We start from the raw sequence: 18239 nt of genomic DNA on the forward strand, positions 1-18239 counted from the left end.
TGGCGAGGTAGAGGAAGAGGTGACATCCACAGTCCTCCCTTGACATCATAGTTTACAAATTGATGCCCCCAGGTTCATAAAGAGATTTAGACGCTTTACTGTGAAATCTTGATCTCCAATTACTCTTTTTCCTATTCCCTGGCTCCAAACCTTGAGACCCTCATATAGGCTCAGCCTAGACAAACCCTTTCCAAGGCATTCGTTGCCACTCCCATTTGCTTGTGGGAAGGTCCCATTTCTCTAAAGGACCTGGTCTTACTCCTCCCACTTCACCCTTATCCATGGATCTTATTAGAAACTCCCAAGAGTGAAGGGTCTGTGTGCCTTGGTATAAAGGGCTTCAGGGTATAAAGACTGTGGATGGCTGGGAAACACAGAAATTTAAAGGCACAGAAAGACCTAACAAACATCCCCCGTGGACATCCTACCCTTTTACTACAAAAACATCCTAGAAGGCACTGAAACTCCCATGTTCCTTCTACACAGTTCCCCTTGAGCCCACGTGGGGTTCAGTGCTCATCCTCAAGCAGCAACAGGGGCTTCTCACAAAATGCTGGAGCCATTTCTTCACTTCTTCTGGCCCTTGTTCCTCTTCCCTAAACAGTAGGTCCCCTCCCCTGTAATAATATGCATTCCCCATGCCATCCCTCTACCCTCTGTTGGCCCTGCCCAAGATCCATCTTTCACGCTGGGCACCAGGGTAAACCGTGGTACAGATCCTGTCACTCCCGTGTTTGAGGTCTCTACACAGCCCCCGCTCTTTGCCCGTTATCCCCACCAAAGCCCCCAGAGGTGTGGTCCTTGGCCACCTCTCCGCACTCCCCTGTGGTTGACCCCATCACCTACTTCATGCTTCTGCAGGGCACTGACAGTGCTCGGGCCCACGCTGCTCTGGCCAATGTACCCTGCTCTCTTCTCTGCCAGCAAAGCCCCCACGCAATGACCCCCTGCTTAGCTTCTTGTCCGTGGATCGCTTCCTTCAGGAAGTCTTCCGTGACTCCATCCCTGCAAGTCACCTCTCTCCCTGCATTCTGCCCTTCAGACTGCCTTCAGCTTCTTGTCTAATTCAACGTCTTCCAACAGCAGGTTTCTGGATCCACCTCAGCCTCTGAAAGTCAGGCTCCCTGAGGACAAAGACCTCACCATTAATCTTCATATTCCCAGCAGCTAATGCTCAGCCCATGCCAAGGAAGAACATCTTGGAAGGACGGCCTCAGGACATTTTCAATGACTGTAACAGATTAATTTGATTCTTCTCTACTTCCCGGGATGGCTCCACAAAATTGCCCGCTAATGCTAGACACTAGAAACTGAACGGGACAGTCAATGACAAATGACTGTATACCCCATTTCTAATGTCTAACCTCTGCTCCTATGGTGAAAGGTAAATGGTAGTAAGGTAAAATGTGTGCTAACTCATTATTCATCATTTCAAAACACATTTGAATCCTAAGTCAGCTGCTTCTGTAACTGCACGTGGAACTTCATGAAGAAGTTGTCACTGCAGTGCATTTGAATTCTGGGAGTCTAGGAACACACCCTGCAGCAGCCAGACCCCCTGCATGGCCAGTCAGAACAAGGTTGGGTCTCATCAGCTTCTCTCCCTCATGTCCATTGTTTTTTCTCTGAGTATTTTTTAATTGTCTCAGTATATGTGTTTGGCTGGAGGAAGCAACATTTGTGTATCCCAGGAATAATACCGTCTCTGGTCAAACAACTACGTACTTACTCTCACCAAAAACATTTCCTTTCTAAACCTGGAAGACTTGCACAGACTGTATATCACATTCTTTAGGAGCACGATGTGCGGCTGAGAACATATCCAGCTTCAGGCGCTGCCCCTTCTGAACCACTGCTCAAATCAGCAAAGGCCATGGAAGTGTTTTTGAGCAATCTCATTTCTGGTGCTCATGAAATACTTGAAGCAGACTGAATTGCACTAGGCTGTTTGAATATGAGTCCAAACGTTGATGGTCAGACATGCAGTGATGCCTAGACCGGCACTAGGAAGGGTGACAGGAGACATTTACCCAGTATCTGCCTGTCACTGACTGTCCCGTTCAGTTTCTAGTGGCTAGCATTAGTGGGCAGTTTTGAGGAGCCATGCTGGGAAGTGGAGAAGAATTCGATTAGGCTGTTTCCCTTATTTAAAAACTCCTGGGAGCCGTCCTTCCGGGACTGATTCTCTTTAGTTGTGAAAAGTGGACAAGAACATGTTGTCTGTCGGGCTCCACCACGCAGCATATCCAGAGAGGCATGACTCAGTACTATTTTATCTTCCTGGTCTGTACTGTGCTTGGGAACCTGCTCATCATCCTGGCCGTCAGCTCTGACCCCCACCTCCACACCCCCAAGTACATCTTCCTCTCCAACCTGTCCCTGGCTGTCATTGGTTTCTATTATATGCCAAATATGGAATGATAGGTAGGAATTAAGAGAAGCAAGAGGAGAGTCCTTTGGGAAGCAGGAGCATCCCTTCAAGGACTGCACAGGTGAAGGAGAGGACAGTTCATCCAGGCAAATGGAATTGCTTCAGGGTGACCAGAATTCCACGTAAGAGCTGAGAAATGCTGAGGCATGAAGCCAGAAGGCAAGAGTGGAGCCAAGATTTACCAAGGAGTTTGGATGTTTTTGTGACGTGGCAGGAGGGTGCTCTAAAGATTTTAGGGAAGGGAACGATAGGTTTAGATTTCACTTTGGAAGTTTAGGTGAGGTGGCTGTGTGCCTTGACCTAGTAGGTTAGATCTAGAAGGAAATGAGATAGCTTTCCACTTTCCTAACACAGTGGACAACATAGCTCGTGTTAGGGCTTTTCCCACACATTCTCTTCTATTCTTAAAACAAACGAGGATGCAAGAGAAAGGACCCCATTAGTTGAAAGTGACAGGAATCTCTGACAAAACCATCCTACTTTAAAGATGAATCATGACAATTTTGTAAGAATACCACTCAAGTGATCAGAAGCTGCCAGAGATCATTATAAACTGCCCATCCCCAAAGGGTCAGAGTAAAATGTTCATCCATAGCTAATTTGGGCACAATATGGCCATCCTTATCATTCCAGAGAAACTATCTGCTTTATATACTTTTCATTATTGAGATATAATTAGCATATAAAATTATCGGACTTCAGGTGTATGTGATAACGATTTGATACTTTGATTTATTGCAAAATGATCACCACAATAAGTCTAGTTCACATCCATCACCAAATAGTTACAAAATTGTCTCTGCTAATGAAAACATCTACCATGTACTCTCTTAGTAACTTTCAAATATGCAGTACAGTACTGTCACTAGAGTCACCATACCGTGCATGATATCCTCATGACCTATTTTATATCTCGAAGTTTGTGCATTTTGATCCCTTCATGCATTTTACCTAACCCTACCTTCTTACTTTGTTTTTTATATCTAAGAAGACTGACAAGTAATGACAGCCAATGGTGACCTTTTTCCTTCACAGTGAGGGGCATTATAGAAAAGTGAGTGTGCAAAAGTACTTCTAACAAGGCAAAACTGGACACTGAAGTTTTATGGCCTCATGCTATTCCTTCTCCCTGGTACTGTGTCCCATTCTCCTGTGTCTGGGTACTGGACCCTTGGGACCTGGAGCAGAGAGTGGGGGGTAGGTGAGCTCCAGATGACATATCCTCAGCCTGATTCTATCATCTTAATGTGAGCACCTCGTCGGACTCACCTTTCAGGCTTACCTCCTGGGACAATTTCTCCCTCCCCCAATTATTTAATGAGCACCGTAGAGGATACCTCAAAATTCTGGGTGTGATATTTGTAGCATTTTATGGCACTGAAATTGTTTAAACCTGGGTCTCCATTCTTTCCGTGGGCATTTTCACCAATCCTATAACTTCACAGCTGAAGAGTGTTTGTCAAGTGATGAATATCCAAGAAACCCCTGGATGCGTCCTGCAGGATGCTGATGGGTCCCCAGTGTGCTGATCAGTAAGCATTTGTTCATCTGGGTTTATGATTTAGTGAGAACATTTTCTTTTTCTCTCTTGCTTTTTGTTCCCTTGAGAAGTATACATAAATTCCACCAATCTTGCAATATTCTTTCCAGATTGTTGATCAAGTCTCTCAAATCTTCTCACTTTGGAGACCTAGTTATCAGACCCTTTTCAGTGTCCCAGTCAAGAGGGATATTCCAGATCCAGTTTCTGAAGTTCAGCAGACCTCATGTTCCACATTTGTGTTAGAGCGATGATGGACCATTCTATTTTAAGGTCCAAAGTTGCTCTTCACTTTTTATATTAGATGATTCTAAATAAAGAGGATGAGTGAGTACCCAAGACACCAATGCACAGGGATTGATCAATATTATGAAGTGATGCATTTAACAACTAACAGATGTAGGATTCCTATGTTTTGTAGTGTGAAGGCTTTTATGCCCAACATATCACTTCAAGAAATAAAAAAGTAGAGAGACTGTAGTCTGTTCAGAATCTATTTCTTTTATTAAGGTATTATTGATATACACTCTTACGAAGGTTTCACAAGAAAACAATGTGGTCTCTACATTCACCCATATTATCAAGTCCTCCGCCCATGCCCCATTGCAGTCACTGTTCCTCAGTGTAGTAAGATGTCACAGAGTCCCTACTTGTCTTCTTGGTGCTACACTGTGATCCCCATGATTCCCCCACACCATGTGTACTAATCATAATACCCCTCAGTCCACTTGTCCCTCCATCCCCACCAACCCTCCACACCCCTCCCCTTTGGTAACCACTAGTTCCTTCTTGGAGGCTGTGAGTGTGCTGCTGTTTTGTTCCTTCAGTTTTGCTTCATTGTTATACTCCACAAATGAGGAAAATCAGTTGGAATCTGTCTTTCTCGGCCTGAATGATTTCATGTTCAGTGTCTATTTTATGCTCTTTCTCTTCCCCCATCATCCAGCTGATGGGCCAGTCCCATGTAACCAGGAAATCACACAACTGTTTCAGAATTTTTCCTTCTGGGATTTTCTCAAAACTCAGAGCATCAACCTATCCTCTTTGGGCTGTTCCTGTCCATGTACCTGGTCACTGTGCTGGGGAACCCGCTCATCATCCTGGCGGTCGGCTCTGACCCCCACCTCCACACGCCATGTACTTCCTCCTCTCCAGCCTGTCCCTGGCTGACATTGGTTTCACCTCCACCACAGTCCCCAAGATGCTGGTGAACACCCAGACCCACAGCAAGTCCATCAGCTACTCAGGCTGCCTCACCCAGATGTGCTTTTTCATGGTTTTTGGAGGATTGGACACTTTTCTCCTCACCTTGATTGCCTAAGAGCAGTTTGTGGCCATCTGTCACCCTCTGCACTACACGGGCATCATGCGTGCCCATCTCTGTGGCCGCCTGGTGCTCGTGCCATGGTTCTTCCCTGATGCAGAGTCTGTTGATGTCGTGGCTGTCCTTCTGCTCCAGACGGGTGATTCCACACTTCTACTCTGCACTCGCTCAGGCCCTCACGCTTGCCTGCTCAGACACACTCATCAGTCACATCCTGCTGTACATGGTGACTGCCTTTCTGGTCATTGCCTCTTCTCGGGAATCCTTTTCTCCTATACTCGGATTGCATCTTCAATATTGAAAATCCCATCAGCTAACGGGAAATGTAAGGCCTTTTCTACCTGTGCATCTCACCTGTCTGTGGTTCCTCTATTCTATGGGGCAGGGCTTGGTGTGTATCTCAGTTCCAATGCATGTTCCCAGAAGGGCATGATTGGCTCGGTGGTGTACAGGGTGGTCACCCCCATGCTGAACCCCTTCATCTACAGCCTGCAGAACAAGGATGTGAAGTGGGCCCTGGGAAGGCTCCTCAACCGAGCTACCTCATGTCTGTGATGGATCCACCTAGGCTGAGGAGTCCTGTGGGCAACCCGGACAAAAAGTGATTCTGACGTTATTTCTCTTGAATCTCTCATACCACCTTGTCCTTTCATCCAGGCCTGAGGGATTTATGAATGTCCTGCCTTAGCTTTTACTATTTTGAAAACAACTAAAATCCCATGAACTTCTTTCATGATATTTCTATTCTAACTATTGTCCAAAAATTATGTCCTGGATCTTTATTATTTCCATGCTGGTGAGTTCTAAAGTTCAATCTGAAGCATTTACTATGCCTTTGTTTTCTCAAAGGTTGGCATCGAGGGCTTAAACTGTTGATGTCTCATGTTAATTCATTTCTATGTGTTTCACGGTAGAAGTGTGTTGTTTATGTGTGTGTATCACTGTAACTCTGGGTGGGAAACCTAGCACAAAATACCTTTGAAACTGAAATCAGGCAACGGGAGAAATAAAGTGGAAGAAACATGTTTATTCCTACAAGCAGTCATCCACTGCTGCCCTCCCACGTGTCTCAAAACTCAGCCGCAGGAAAAGGGACCCCTCCCAAGCTCTGTAGTCCAGTTGTGCCCTTGGCCATCCTTGTAATTACCCTTTGGTAAGGAGATTGGCTCCTTCTCTCCACCCCTTGGAAATACCTATTGACATTGAGATGCACTAAGGCGAGGGAAGAGGTTCTGGAAGAATTGCAATTTTGCCCACAGCCCACCCTTCCAGAAATCTCACTTCATCATCTGCTTGTTCCCCATCTTCTGGAATGGGCCTTGCTTGAGAAAACTGGAGCATTGTAACCAGACTAATAGCATACAATAGGATACAATAGCAGCAGCAGTAAAATCATAACGATCCTCAAGCCGGAGGACCCTACTAGGTTCAAAGTCCCCTGCGGATTAAGTCCATGGCCCACCCATTCCACAGGCAGGCAGTGACTGAACAGGGAGGGAGTTCCGTTCAGAGCAATCATCATGCTGATGCTGCAACCAGGGAACGGGTCCAGGCCACTGGGGCCGTAGAAGAAAATAAACTTAAGGGCTATAAGATACATGTTTTAATGACACCAGCATAGGCAAATCTTGTCCTTCAGGTAGGATGCATGAAAGAGAGGGGTCCTGTGATAGGACAGTGGCAAGAAAATGGGATCTTGTCCTGGTCTAGTGTAGCAGACTTTCACCCCAATTAGGCCAAAGAGCCCTGATGGCTGCCGTCAGCCAATGCAGAAGAGCCGGATTCTCTGAGGTGCGAGGGTCACTTTGCAACCGCAGCCTGATGGAAGGATGGGTCATCGGGGAGGCCAATCTACTCATTTCAGAACCTGACATAGCGAAGTTTTCCACACCCATATCTCAGAGACGCATAAGCCGTGTAGGCAGAGGTTCCAGTGCCGTCTGCTAATCCTGGATGCTCGTGTCCACCAGCTCGTCCTGGCTCTAGGGGCAGAGCGTGGAGGGCTCCTCAACTTGGAGTGGGGGCAGCTCCTCTCCCTCAGGATCCCACAGTTGTGTTTTATTTTCTTACTTACAACCTGGTGGGCCTTTAATTCAAGAGAAGCTGGTGCCTTGGGCAGCGGCCTCAGCAACTGATCGGTCCTTGTCTTCAGCCCCTCATCCTCTCATGACATCCCCTCTACCATCTCTGGAGCTGAAGGCACCACATTCCTCTGCCTCCCCCATGGCTTCCCGCTGCCCCCAAGATGCTCCAGCTGCCTCCTCCCTCACTGCTGCAAAGGAATCTTACAGGTGCACAACCTGTCCTGTCGGTCCCTCCCTGGCTCTGACCAGCAGATAAGGGAGGAGACACGGTGAGATGTTGAAGACCTGAAAGGACCAGTCAGGGGACCTGGGGCTTTACAGCACAAGGGTGCTGCTGAGACGGCACCCTTCATATTTATTGAAGAAATAAATGTTAACAACAATAGAATTCTGTGGGGGGCTTGATACACAATCATTAACTAACTCTAAACTCAATTCTCGGCTGTCTCCAGTCTCCTGGGGTGCGACATTCTCAAGAGTATTAAAACCATGTGAGTGCAGCCACGTCACAGAAACTGCTTTGGCCTTGATTGTTCTGTTCCTGATCACGCCTAAGAAACTACAGGAAAAATAATAAAGTCTTATATGATCATATATTTGATTTCTATACTTGATTTTTACATTCATCCCACACGTCTTCTCAATAACTCTCCCTCTTTCTTAAGGGCTTCCCATAGGTCATCTCTCAGCTCCTCCAAGCAATGCTGAAGTGTCTCTCTCTCCTCAATAACCCTTTCCACTACCTCAGAGAAAGACATCCCACAATCCCAGCTGCTACATGGCCTCCCAGGGCCTCTAAGCAGTCTTCTGTCTCACTGAGGGCTAATTCAATAGCTTCCGGGGTCTCCACCCATCTCTAGTTCTGGGAAGGCCCCACCACTGCAGGAGGTGCTTTACCCTAGACCAGTTTCAAACCAGGGCTCCCCAACTGGAAGCCCCACAGATAGGGAGATTCTGGGGGAATATGCACCCTCCACCACTGCAGCCACTGGGGCCTCCCCACCACCCACAGGGAGGGTCTGGGCATCTCCACACCATCTCTAGGGGAAGCCCACCCAAGGTTCACACCCATGTAGAAAGATTTCGAGTTCAGAGGCCCAGCCAACTACTGCCACGTGTAACTAAATGGGGAAAGTCCCGGGGCAAAATACCTTTGAAACCAAAATCAGTCAAAGGAAGAAATAAAGTGGGAGAAACTCATTTATTGCCTACAGGCAGTCACCCACTTCTGCTTTCCCCTGTTTCTCATGACCCTGCTTCAGAAGAAGGTACTCCACTCAAGCTCTCCAGCCCAGATATGCCCTCACTCTCCCCTGTCATTACCTATTGGTGTGGAGATGGACTACTTCTCTCCACCTCTTGGAAACACTTATTGATATGCACTAAGGCCAGGTGAGAGGGTCCGGAAATATTGAAATTTTACTCACAATCACCAACAGTGTTATGTGTGGTTTTTTACTGAGTAAAATAGGATTAAGATATATATTAAAATATAATTGGTGTTTCAGTGGGAATTGTATACTAAGCCTATGCTAACTGCTTTCTATTATTTAATGTAACCTTTCTCAAGAGGAATGATTACTGCCCTCATTTTGGAGGTAAGGAAATTGAGACTCTAAGAGCTAGAAAAACAACTTTTCCAAAGTTACAGAGGGACGAAGTGGCAAAACCAGGATTCAAACCAAGAAGTCTAACCATAAGCAGAAATTCTTACCTAGCATCTGAACAGTTTCTCACATGAATTTTCATGTGTTTATTTCTATGGTGGATTTTACTGCTGATTGACAATATTTCTGATCATCCAATCTTATTGAATAGCCAAGGGAATTGCATTTCCTTTATCCCTTGAAATTAAAAGTGGTAATAATATGTTTTGATTTGTTCAAGAAAATAGGAGTGATGCATCCCTTCTAGGTTAAAACAATATAAGAGCTGGTACATTATTCCTCATGGCCACTCTTTCCTTGACACAGATATTGTGGAATCAGATCTGGGAAGCAGTCAACCATGGAGCATTATAGGTGTTTTCAATATAAAGTTAGGAATCTTAAGAACAGCTGTAAGAAAGCCGATGGAACATGGAGCTTTAATGGCAGCCCACAAGGAAGAAACAGTGTGGGTCTTTCTCAAAATATAAAAATTGAACAACCATAGGAACCAGCAATTCCACTTCTGCATATTTATCTAAAGGAAATGGAAACTCTATCTTTCAAAGATACCTGTATCCCTTGTTCGCTGCAGCAGTATTTACAGTAGCCAAGACATGAAACCAACCCAGGTCTCCATCAGTGGATGAATCAATAAACAAAATGTGATAAACATAAATACACACTGGGATATTATTCAGCCATGAGAAAATTGCAGATCCTACTATTCGTGACCATTAGTGACAACATGGGTGGTTCTTCAGGGCATTATGCTAAGTGAAATAACTCAGAGAAAGGTAAATTGGTAAATTGCATATGATCTCACATATATGTGTAACAAAAAAAAAATCAAATTCATACATACAGAGAACAGATTGGTGGCTGCCTGAGGTGGGGAGGAGGATGAGAAAAAAGGTACAAACTTTCAGTTATGAAATAAGTAAATCCTGGAGATATAATGGACAGCATGGTGACTATACATAGTAATACTGTGTTGTATACATGAAAGTTGCTAAAAGAGCAAATCTTAAAAGTTCTCATCACAAGAAAAAATAATTATAACTATATGTGGTGATGATGGATGTTAACTAGACATATTGTAGAGATCATTCCACAATATATGTATAACTGTCTAATATTTATGTTGCACATCTGAAACCCCTATGTTGGTATATGTTAGTTATATGTCAACTTTTTTACAAAGGTGATCCAATCGTTCCAGGGGGTGGACTATAGTGAATCCTATGCTTTGTTATCCAGATCCTCCTTCAGGTTTAAGGAATAATTGTTCCAGGTGTAAGGACATGACAAGGAGTCCCTTAAGGAAAGTTTGATTTCTGAAAAAACCAAACCCTGGGACCAACTTTCTGTGACGTTCTTCTTTTGAAGAATCTTTGGAGATCGCATTGGGTAATTCTAAAAAATTGTCCAATGCCATGGGCATGCACTGGTAGCCTGTGCTCAGCCAGTGGCTGGGAGCAGCCCAGGAATGACCTCAGTGCCCACACCCTGGTGATACAGGGGGCTGTCAGTGGTTCTCCCACAGCATCAAGTCTGGGTGGTGTGGACTTGGGTGGGGACGCTTCCTATAGCAGAGCACAGTTTTCTAGGAGGATGGCTGAGTGCTGTCAGATGGCAGCGACTATCACTGTATTTATATCTTGGATTTCAGTTTTTTATTAGTAAAGTATTCACACTTGAAGACCATACACCCAGTGTCCTCTGCAATATTTCTCAAGCTGTTTCAACTCAATCTTCTTAGAACTTTTTCTTCACAGCTCTTCTGTATTATTCAGCTCTCTATACACACCTACTCAGGGGTACTTGAGTGAAGAATGTTAGAAGAACAAAAATATTAGAGATATTAAATCCATGATTATTTACAGTTGTGTAGCCTCCAGCACTCAATACACAGAGCTCATAATTACCCAGATAGGTTCATATTATCTCAGCCCCAAAGGATTTCCTAATACAGCTTGAAGAGTGAGAAAAGGAATGCATGTCCGGTGAAGAGCCTGGGGCTCCCTTTCCTCCCTGTACCCCTCACTTCCTTTTGCTTAAGACACATCTCAGGGCTTTCTTATTTCATTAATTTACTATTGTAAAATGTATATAACAATTGACTTTTTTAATTGTACATTTCTGTGGTATTAGATATCTACACATTGTTGTACAACCATCCCCACCCTACATCTCCAGAAATTTTTCATCACCCCAAACTGAAACTGTGTCCCCATTAATCAATAAATTCACATTCTTCCCTCCATGCGGACCTACCAACCGCCACTCTATTTTCTCTATGAATTGGACTATTCCAGGTGCTTCATAAAAGTGGAATCAAAAGCATGTGTCTTTTGTGAATGACTCATTTAACTTGGAAGAATGACTTCAATGTTCACCCATTTAGTAGCACGTGCCGGGATGTCTTTCCCTTTCACGGTCCTTGCACTATTCCATTGTCTGTATAGACCACAGTGTGTTTATCCATTCATCAATCGATGGACACGTGGGGTGCTTCCAACCTTTGGTGACTGTGAATAATGCTGCTGTGAGCAACACTGTACAGTTATATGTTGTACTCTCTTTCAGGTATTTTGGGTATATTCCCAGAGATGGAATGCTGGATAGTATCATCACTCCATTTTTAATTTTTAATTTTTTGTATTTTTAGTAATGAGTTGGCATCTTGCTGGTTTTAGTATGAGGCTCCAATTAGCCTTCCCGAGTGAGCATTTCCCCTTTTCTCTGTACCTTGTAAACATTTCCCTAAGGTTGGATTCATCTGTCCTTTGGTAAAATTACAAATATATTTTTATTCATAGGTAGGGAATTTGAATACACTGATTAAATGTCTTTATTAATAAAGGAATATATGTTTAGCTATTTGTGGTTAAGTTAACTTCCTGAGCCAGTTATAATTGGTCATCAGTTCCTGGAATTCCCATTCTTCTTCTTATATGTTTGTAAAATATTCATATTTTTGTAACATCCAGTTACTGATTTACATCTCTATATTCATGTCCCAGTTTTATTCAATCATGATATTTGTATCTTTTCTTATTTTCTCACTCAGTTTTGAAAGAGATTTATAGGTTTTATTAATGATGTCAAGAAAACAAATTTTAGCTTTATTGACACTCTCTACAGTACTCTTATTTAATCAGTATTCATCTTTAACTTCATTATTTTATTCATCTAGCTTGGATTTACTATGTTGTTATTTTACAGACTTAGATTGGAAACTCAGCCTATTGCATCCAGACCATTATTTTTCTTAGGAAAAGTAACATTATAACGTGTAGTTCTCTCTCAATATATTAAATTGTTTTATATGTATGCATAAAATATGCATATTGTGTCAAATATATACTAATAAACATACATATTACTAAAACTTATGAGCAATACATGTGTGTGCTAATATACATATGCTAAAATGTGTACATGAACTTTAATCATGTATGTAGTATGACTCGGGAAAATGCATGAAATGGGAAGGATCATTTTCATAAAAACTTGGGAAAATATGTGTGCTCTGGAAGGTCCTCTCCATCTTTCCTTGGGAATATATATTCCACTTCCCTAGATATTTCCCAGCTGACACCTGTTTATTCAAACTAAGTATTAATAGTGTCCCTTTCAATTAAAAAAAAAACCTCTTTGGACAGGAAATTAAATACTCATCTGCTCACAATGTACTCAAGAACATTAAGGGGCAAGAAATAAGTAATGTCTTGATTTGAAGGTGGCATCTATACCCTCCTAACAAGTCTAAGCAAACGAGGGGAACAGGGAAGAAGTGGTGAGTGACAAGCAGGAGAGGGCTACGGGGGGCTGGTTTCTCAGGGACACAGTGAGACTGCTCCTGACCCAGAGCCCTGGGGCTGAGGGGGTGAGAGGGGTGCACTGAGGGATGACCGACAACCCTGGAGGGCTGGGTCCTGGGTGTGGGGGGACAAAATGATGTCCCATTTTCTTCAGAGTCATGCTGAGGGGAGCACCTGTGAGAGTGGAATGCGTGTGTGCACATAAACCACGGGACCGCTGATTCAGGCGTTTGGGTGCCATGCTGGGGTTTAGCTGCCTTTTCCAGTCTGTTGAGCAGAAAGGGCAGCACGGGCCTCACCATCAGGCTGCTGTGCGGACAATGCTCCACAACGCCCCCTTGAGGTCCCTGTTCCTCAGGCTGTAGATGAAGGGGTTCAGCATCTGGGTGACCACCGCTTACGCCACCGCGGCCACCGTATTCCTCCCCGGGGAAGACGAAGCAGCCAAAGTGAAGTACACAGCTAGGCCTGTGCCATAAAACAAGCAAACCACGGCCAGGTGAGAGCCACCCGTGGAGAAGGCTTTGTACTTTCCCCCTGCCGAGGGGACTCTCAGAATGGAGGAAACAATTCTATAGTAGGAGAAAATGATTCCTGAGATGGGGATGAGCCCAGAGATGGTCCTAATGAGAAATATGGCTGTGTTACTGGTGGAGGTGGCAGAGCAGGCGAGGCGGATAAGCTGAGGAACGTCACAGAAGAAATGAAGGATTTCACATGTGTGCAGAAGCCAAGTTTGGACACCATCAAGCAGTGAGTCTGGGAGTCCAGAAGGCTGATGAGAAATGACAGCAGGACTAACAAGCCACAAAGGTGGAGCCTCATGATGGCCGGGTAGTGCAGGGGGTGGCAGATGGCCATGAACCGGTCATAGGCCATCACAGCCAGGAGTAAGCTGTCCAAACACCCAAAAAGAAAGAAGAAGGACACCTGCGTGAGGCAGCCTGCATAAGAGATGGACTTGCTGTGGGTCTGGATGTTCACCAGCATCTTGGGGATGGTGGTGATGCTGAAACCAGTGTCATCCAGGGACAGGCTGGAGAGGAAGAGTACATGGGGGTGTGGATGTGGGGGTCAGAGCCGACGGCCAGGATGATGAGCAGGTTCCCCAGGATGGTGACCAGATACATGGACAGGAACAGCCCAAAGAGGAGTGGCTGCAGCTCTGGATCCTCTGAGAGGCCCAGGAGGAGGAATTCTGAGATGCCTGTAAGATTCTGAGGTTCCATGTAGGTGTGACACCTGTTGAAAAAAAAGATATAGTAAGAATAAGCAAAACAAGGAAGAGGTACTGAGCTAATTGTGTATCTTTTATATTTTTTATAAATACACATATACCATTAAAGTATACAATATATATTTTATAAATACACAGTGTAAAATATGTTGGCATTTACATAAATTGTATATTTTGTGAAATACAAGGTGTAATAAATATTTTAAATGCATAAAAACACTTTATTTTTTTGAATTTTCTTTTTTTAATTGAAATATAGTTGATACAAAATGTTATATTGTTTTCAGGTGGACAACAGAGTGATTAGACAATTTTATACTAGCTGCACACCATCATAAGTGTAAACACCATCGGTCAACATACAAAGACATTACGATATTACTGACTATATTTTGTACACAGTACTTTCATCACTATGCCAATTTACTTTGTAATTGGAAGTTTGTCCCTCCTTAACCCCTTTACATTTTTCCCATCTCCCCTCTTCAGCCCCTACGGTAACCACCAGTTCATTCTCTTTTTTTAATGACTCTCTTTCTGTTCTGTTTATATTTTACTTTCTGCATGTAAGTGGTATCATATGGTATTTGTATTTCTCTGCCTGACTTGTTTCACTTAGCATAGTACCCTCTAGGTCCATCCATGCTGTTGCGAATGGCAAGTTTTCATTCTTTTGCATGGCTGAATAATATTGCATTGTGTATATATAGACAGTAAACTGAAATATTAGCATTAGCAAATTTGTCTTGATATGTCTTCCCAGGTAGGGGAAAAAAAATACATAACTGAAACTTTGTGTTCTTTGTCCAATATCTCATCATTTCCCCCACACCCTAGCCCCTGGTAACCATCATTTGATCTCCCCTTTTATGAGTTTAACTTGTTTAGATTCTATATATAAGTAAAATCATGCAGTGTTTGTCTTTCCATGTGTGGCTAATTTCATTTAGCATAATATCCAATTTCATTTATGTATCACATGAAAGGCTGAATAATATTCCATTGAATGCCATATTATATATATATATATATATATATATGTATATATATATATATATATATATATATATACACACACACACACACACAATATCCATCCCTACATGATTCCACTTTTAGGCACTCCAGTTGCCCAAAAGCAAACACTTTTCATGAATTTGGTGAATGTATTTTGTTTTCAATACTGCTAGAATGCATAATTGTTTTATGTGCCCATCAAATGTTGCCTTCAACCTTACCTAAATATTATCATTGTACATATATTGTTCCTGAGTTCTGATTTGCAGCAACAGTTTTTTAAGACTCTCTGTGAAGTACATATATGTATTTCAAACACTTTGAATGATACATAATATTATTTGAAAACTAAATTTAATTAATCAATTCCTTACCATGATACATGTAAGAAAATTCTTTTGCCTCTTTCTTTAGCAGACAGTGACAACTTCTGTAAGACATATACATGGAAGGTAATTGATTTTCAAAAACTGGCAATGTGCAGCTTCACTATGAATTACCAACATGTGTTTTTCCAATAGAAAAGTCAGACAAATTCCACTATATGCTCTTGTTGTCAAGGCATAGAAAGAGAAAGATCTGTCTAGTAATGAATCTGTCTTTCCATGACAGGTCTTCATGAAAATTCACATATTGTACATGGAAGAATATTTCCACACCTCAGATTTCCAAAAATGGTTTACAAGATGCATGGCTGTGCATAGAAACTCTGTGATCTGCAGCAGTTGGGCAATAAAGGTCCCTATGAACCCTTGGCCCATTCCCCTACAGGTCCCAAGGGAAAGAATCAATGGTTCTGATTTAATTTGCTCATTTACAAGTAAGGCAGGTTTGAAAAGAACATAATCACTCTGCTTTGGTGAGGGGCACAGAGCCCTCCGATGGGAATCAGGAGGCCTTTCGTGGAGTCCTATATCTTTCACATACTAAATGCTGAGTGTGGGTAACTTTCTCCAACTCCCTGTGCTGGTGTCCCTTACCCAGACACCCAGAGGCTGACTCCCAGCTCTGGGACATTGGCAGCACCTAGCGGAGGTTAGCACTTGGTAAGAATTCAGTGATGGTTTTCAAATCACAATTTGAATCATTATTGGAGAAGTAGGCTTATAGCTAAAACACAATCCCAAGAACCGTTTAATGGTCTTTTATTCAAATTACATGGCAGAGAAATAGAAGTCTATTATATCCCAGGGAATTCATTCATGGATTGACCAAAAGTCCTAAAATGTATCTCAGCCCTGCAATAAGGTTTATTTCCTTGCTCTCTCACTCTTTTTTGACACTCTCATTTTTAAGAAAATAGCCACATTTTTTTAACGGAATACTGTTGATTCCATTAAATGGAAAATAACAGGGCTCCTAGGACATCTGTGACAGAGATACATGCAGTAGGGTGTTATCTTTCGTGTAGTGCTGTGGGACATCACTGGAGGAAAGGAAGACTCACAGTGTGTAGAGGCCGTATTGAGGCTCTGTTCCAGAGAACCAGGGATGCATCTAATAAATATTTAATAGAGATTATTGTCCTTGTTGCCTACACTGTGCCAGACAAAGTTTATGCTCTGTGGAATCAGAAATGAATGAGATTCTGTTTCAATCCAGGTGCTCAGAATGTACTTGCATAAAGCTCACAAAACTAAAATGTTTTCTTGAGGATATGAAGAAAAGGAAACCTTCATAATGCAGCATATTTTACTTGATTATATGGCATGTAGTGATAATAATAATAATGTCTAAAACATAATTTACCCTTACTGCATGGACCCACCACGCATTTGCTCACATATTCCATAGTCACTATGCTTAATTCCTAAAAAGTGCTGGTGAATCAACTGAAGATCAATTCAGATGACAATGCTGATGCTCAGAGATACTTGATATCTCAAGAAAAACATGCCCTGTGTCACAGTGAGTAATAAACAGATCAGACAGATTTAAAATTACATGGATCTCTGAGGCCCACGTACTGAGTTTAATCACTCTGTGTCCGTATGTACATAGGAAGGTTTAAGCAGAGGCCCAGAGCTCTAAATTTCCCAAGGTTCGCCTTTTCATTGTTTCCTAAGAATATAACCAGGTACTCAAGCTTCATGTATCCCTTAGAGATTGGCAGCAGTTAAACTACAAGAACGCAGTAGGGAGACAGTTGGAACAAACAGAAGGAGCACAGCAAAAGGGGACTTCCCCAAATTATCATGTTCCAGCACTTTCTGTGGTGGCCACCACATATGACCTCATGTGACCTACCTTGGCTGATACATCAGGGACGACACACTGCTCTCTGATGGGGTCTAACAGGGAACAACACCCAATGGAAGAGAACAGCGATGAGTGGGTCTCTGCCTATAAAAGACCAAAAAGAGAAATGCCAAGCTGAGTGAATAGCCAAGAATATTATCACATGTCCTGTGAATGGAGTCTGACATTTGGATTCAAACCTGACTTCACTCCTTTCTACCCAAGACACACAATTACGTTCCTGTCCTTCACTGTAACATGATAATACTCCAGTGCCAGTCTTTTTTGGACGTGGTTATGCAGGTTAAAGGTAACAAGCTACATTTTTAAAAACCAGCTCAGAGCTTGACACTTGGAAACCCTGGTAAAAGATTCAGCATAGTATGCTTAATATAATCATTTCCACCATCATGACCCCACCTTCCCAATCATTTCAGTGCTTAGTGGGCAGTAGTTCCTGATCTGGGGTGGGGCAGGGGGAGAGATGTCTGCCAGAGCTACAACCAGTGTGCGAGGAAAGCAAAAGCAAGCATGAGTTCTTGTATCCCCAACAGAACCAGGGATTTCAATCTCCCTGGCCTCTGAACTGGAAGGTGCCATATTGGTGCCCTTCCTTATGGCTGTTCCAAATGCTTCTCCTGATTAATAAAAAGAAGATTCTCTAGCCCCTACTCCATCCAGCGACCCCAAGTACTCACTGGGCTGCTCTGCGTCTCTCCTTGGGCATGACCAAGGGCTGATGGGACAACAATCCCTCTCCTGCCTGGAAGGCATTGGAAACGCAGGCCCTGCCCTCAAGACCAGCAGGGAGACCGACGCAGGCATGGACCTGCTCAGGCAGACAACGATTCTGGGAGGAGAAGACACGGCTGTGAGGCACACTGGACTGGAATCA

General features: G+C 43.2%; 1 protein-coding gene and 1 pseudogene across 1 annotated transcript; one reads left to right on the forward strand and one right to left on the reverse strand.

Moving 5' to 3' along the window:
* The first annotated feature begins 5106 nt into the window (after positions 1-5106).
* Positions 5107-5850, forward strand: LOC130679737 (olfactory receptor 18-like). The gene is made up of 2 exons (XM_057489175.1): positions 5107-5197; positions 5294-5850. The coding sequence occupies exons 1-2, from the start codon at positions 5107-5109 to the stop codon at positions 5848-5850; spliced, it is 648 nt and encodes a 215-aa protein (XP_057345158.1).
* Positions 5851-13153: 7303 nt separating this feature from the next.
* LOC118921089 (olfactory receptor 18-like) lies at positions 13154-14081 on the reverse strand (annotated as a pseudogene).
* Positions 14082-18239: the final 4158 nt, after the last annotated feature.

The sequence above is a fragment of the Manis pentadactyla genome, chromosome 12 (assembly GCF_030020395.1).
Source record: "Manis pentadactyla isolate mManPen7 chromosome 12, mManPen7.hap1, whole genome shotgun sequence".
NCBI classification, from domain to species: Eukaryota; Metazoa; Chordata; class Mammalia; order Pholidota; family Manidae; genus Manis; species Manis pentadactyla.

What these genes read in the sequence shown, in the direction of transcription:
- LOC130679737 (XM_057489175.1), top strand. Translation starts at nt 5,107, where the DNA reads ATGTACTTCCTCCTCTCCAGCCTGTCCCTGGCTGACATTGGTTTCACC. An exon ending in GGTGAACACCCAGACCCACA is followed by an intron (nt 5,198 to 5,293) that starts GCAAGTCCATCA and finishes TGATTGCCTAAG; the next exon opens with AGCAGTTTGTGGCCATCTGT.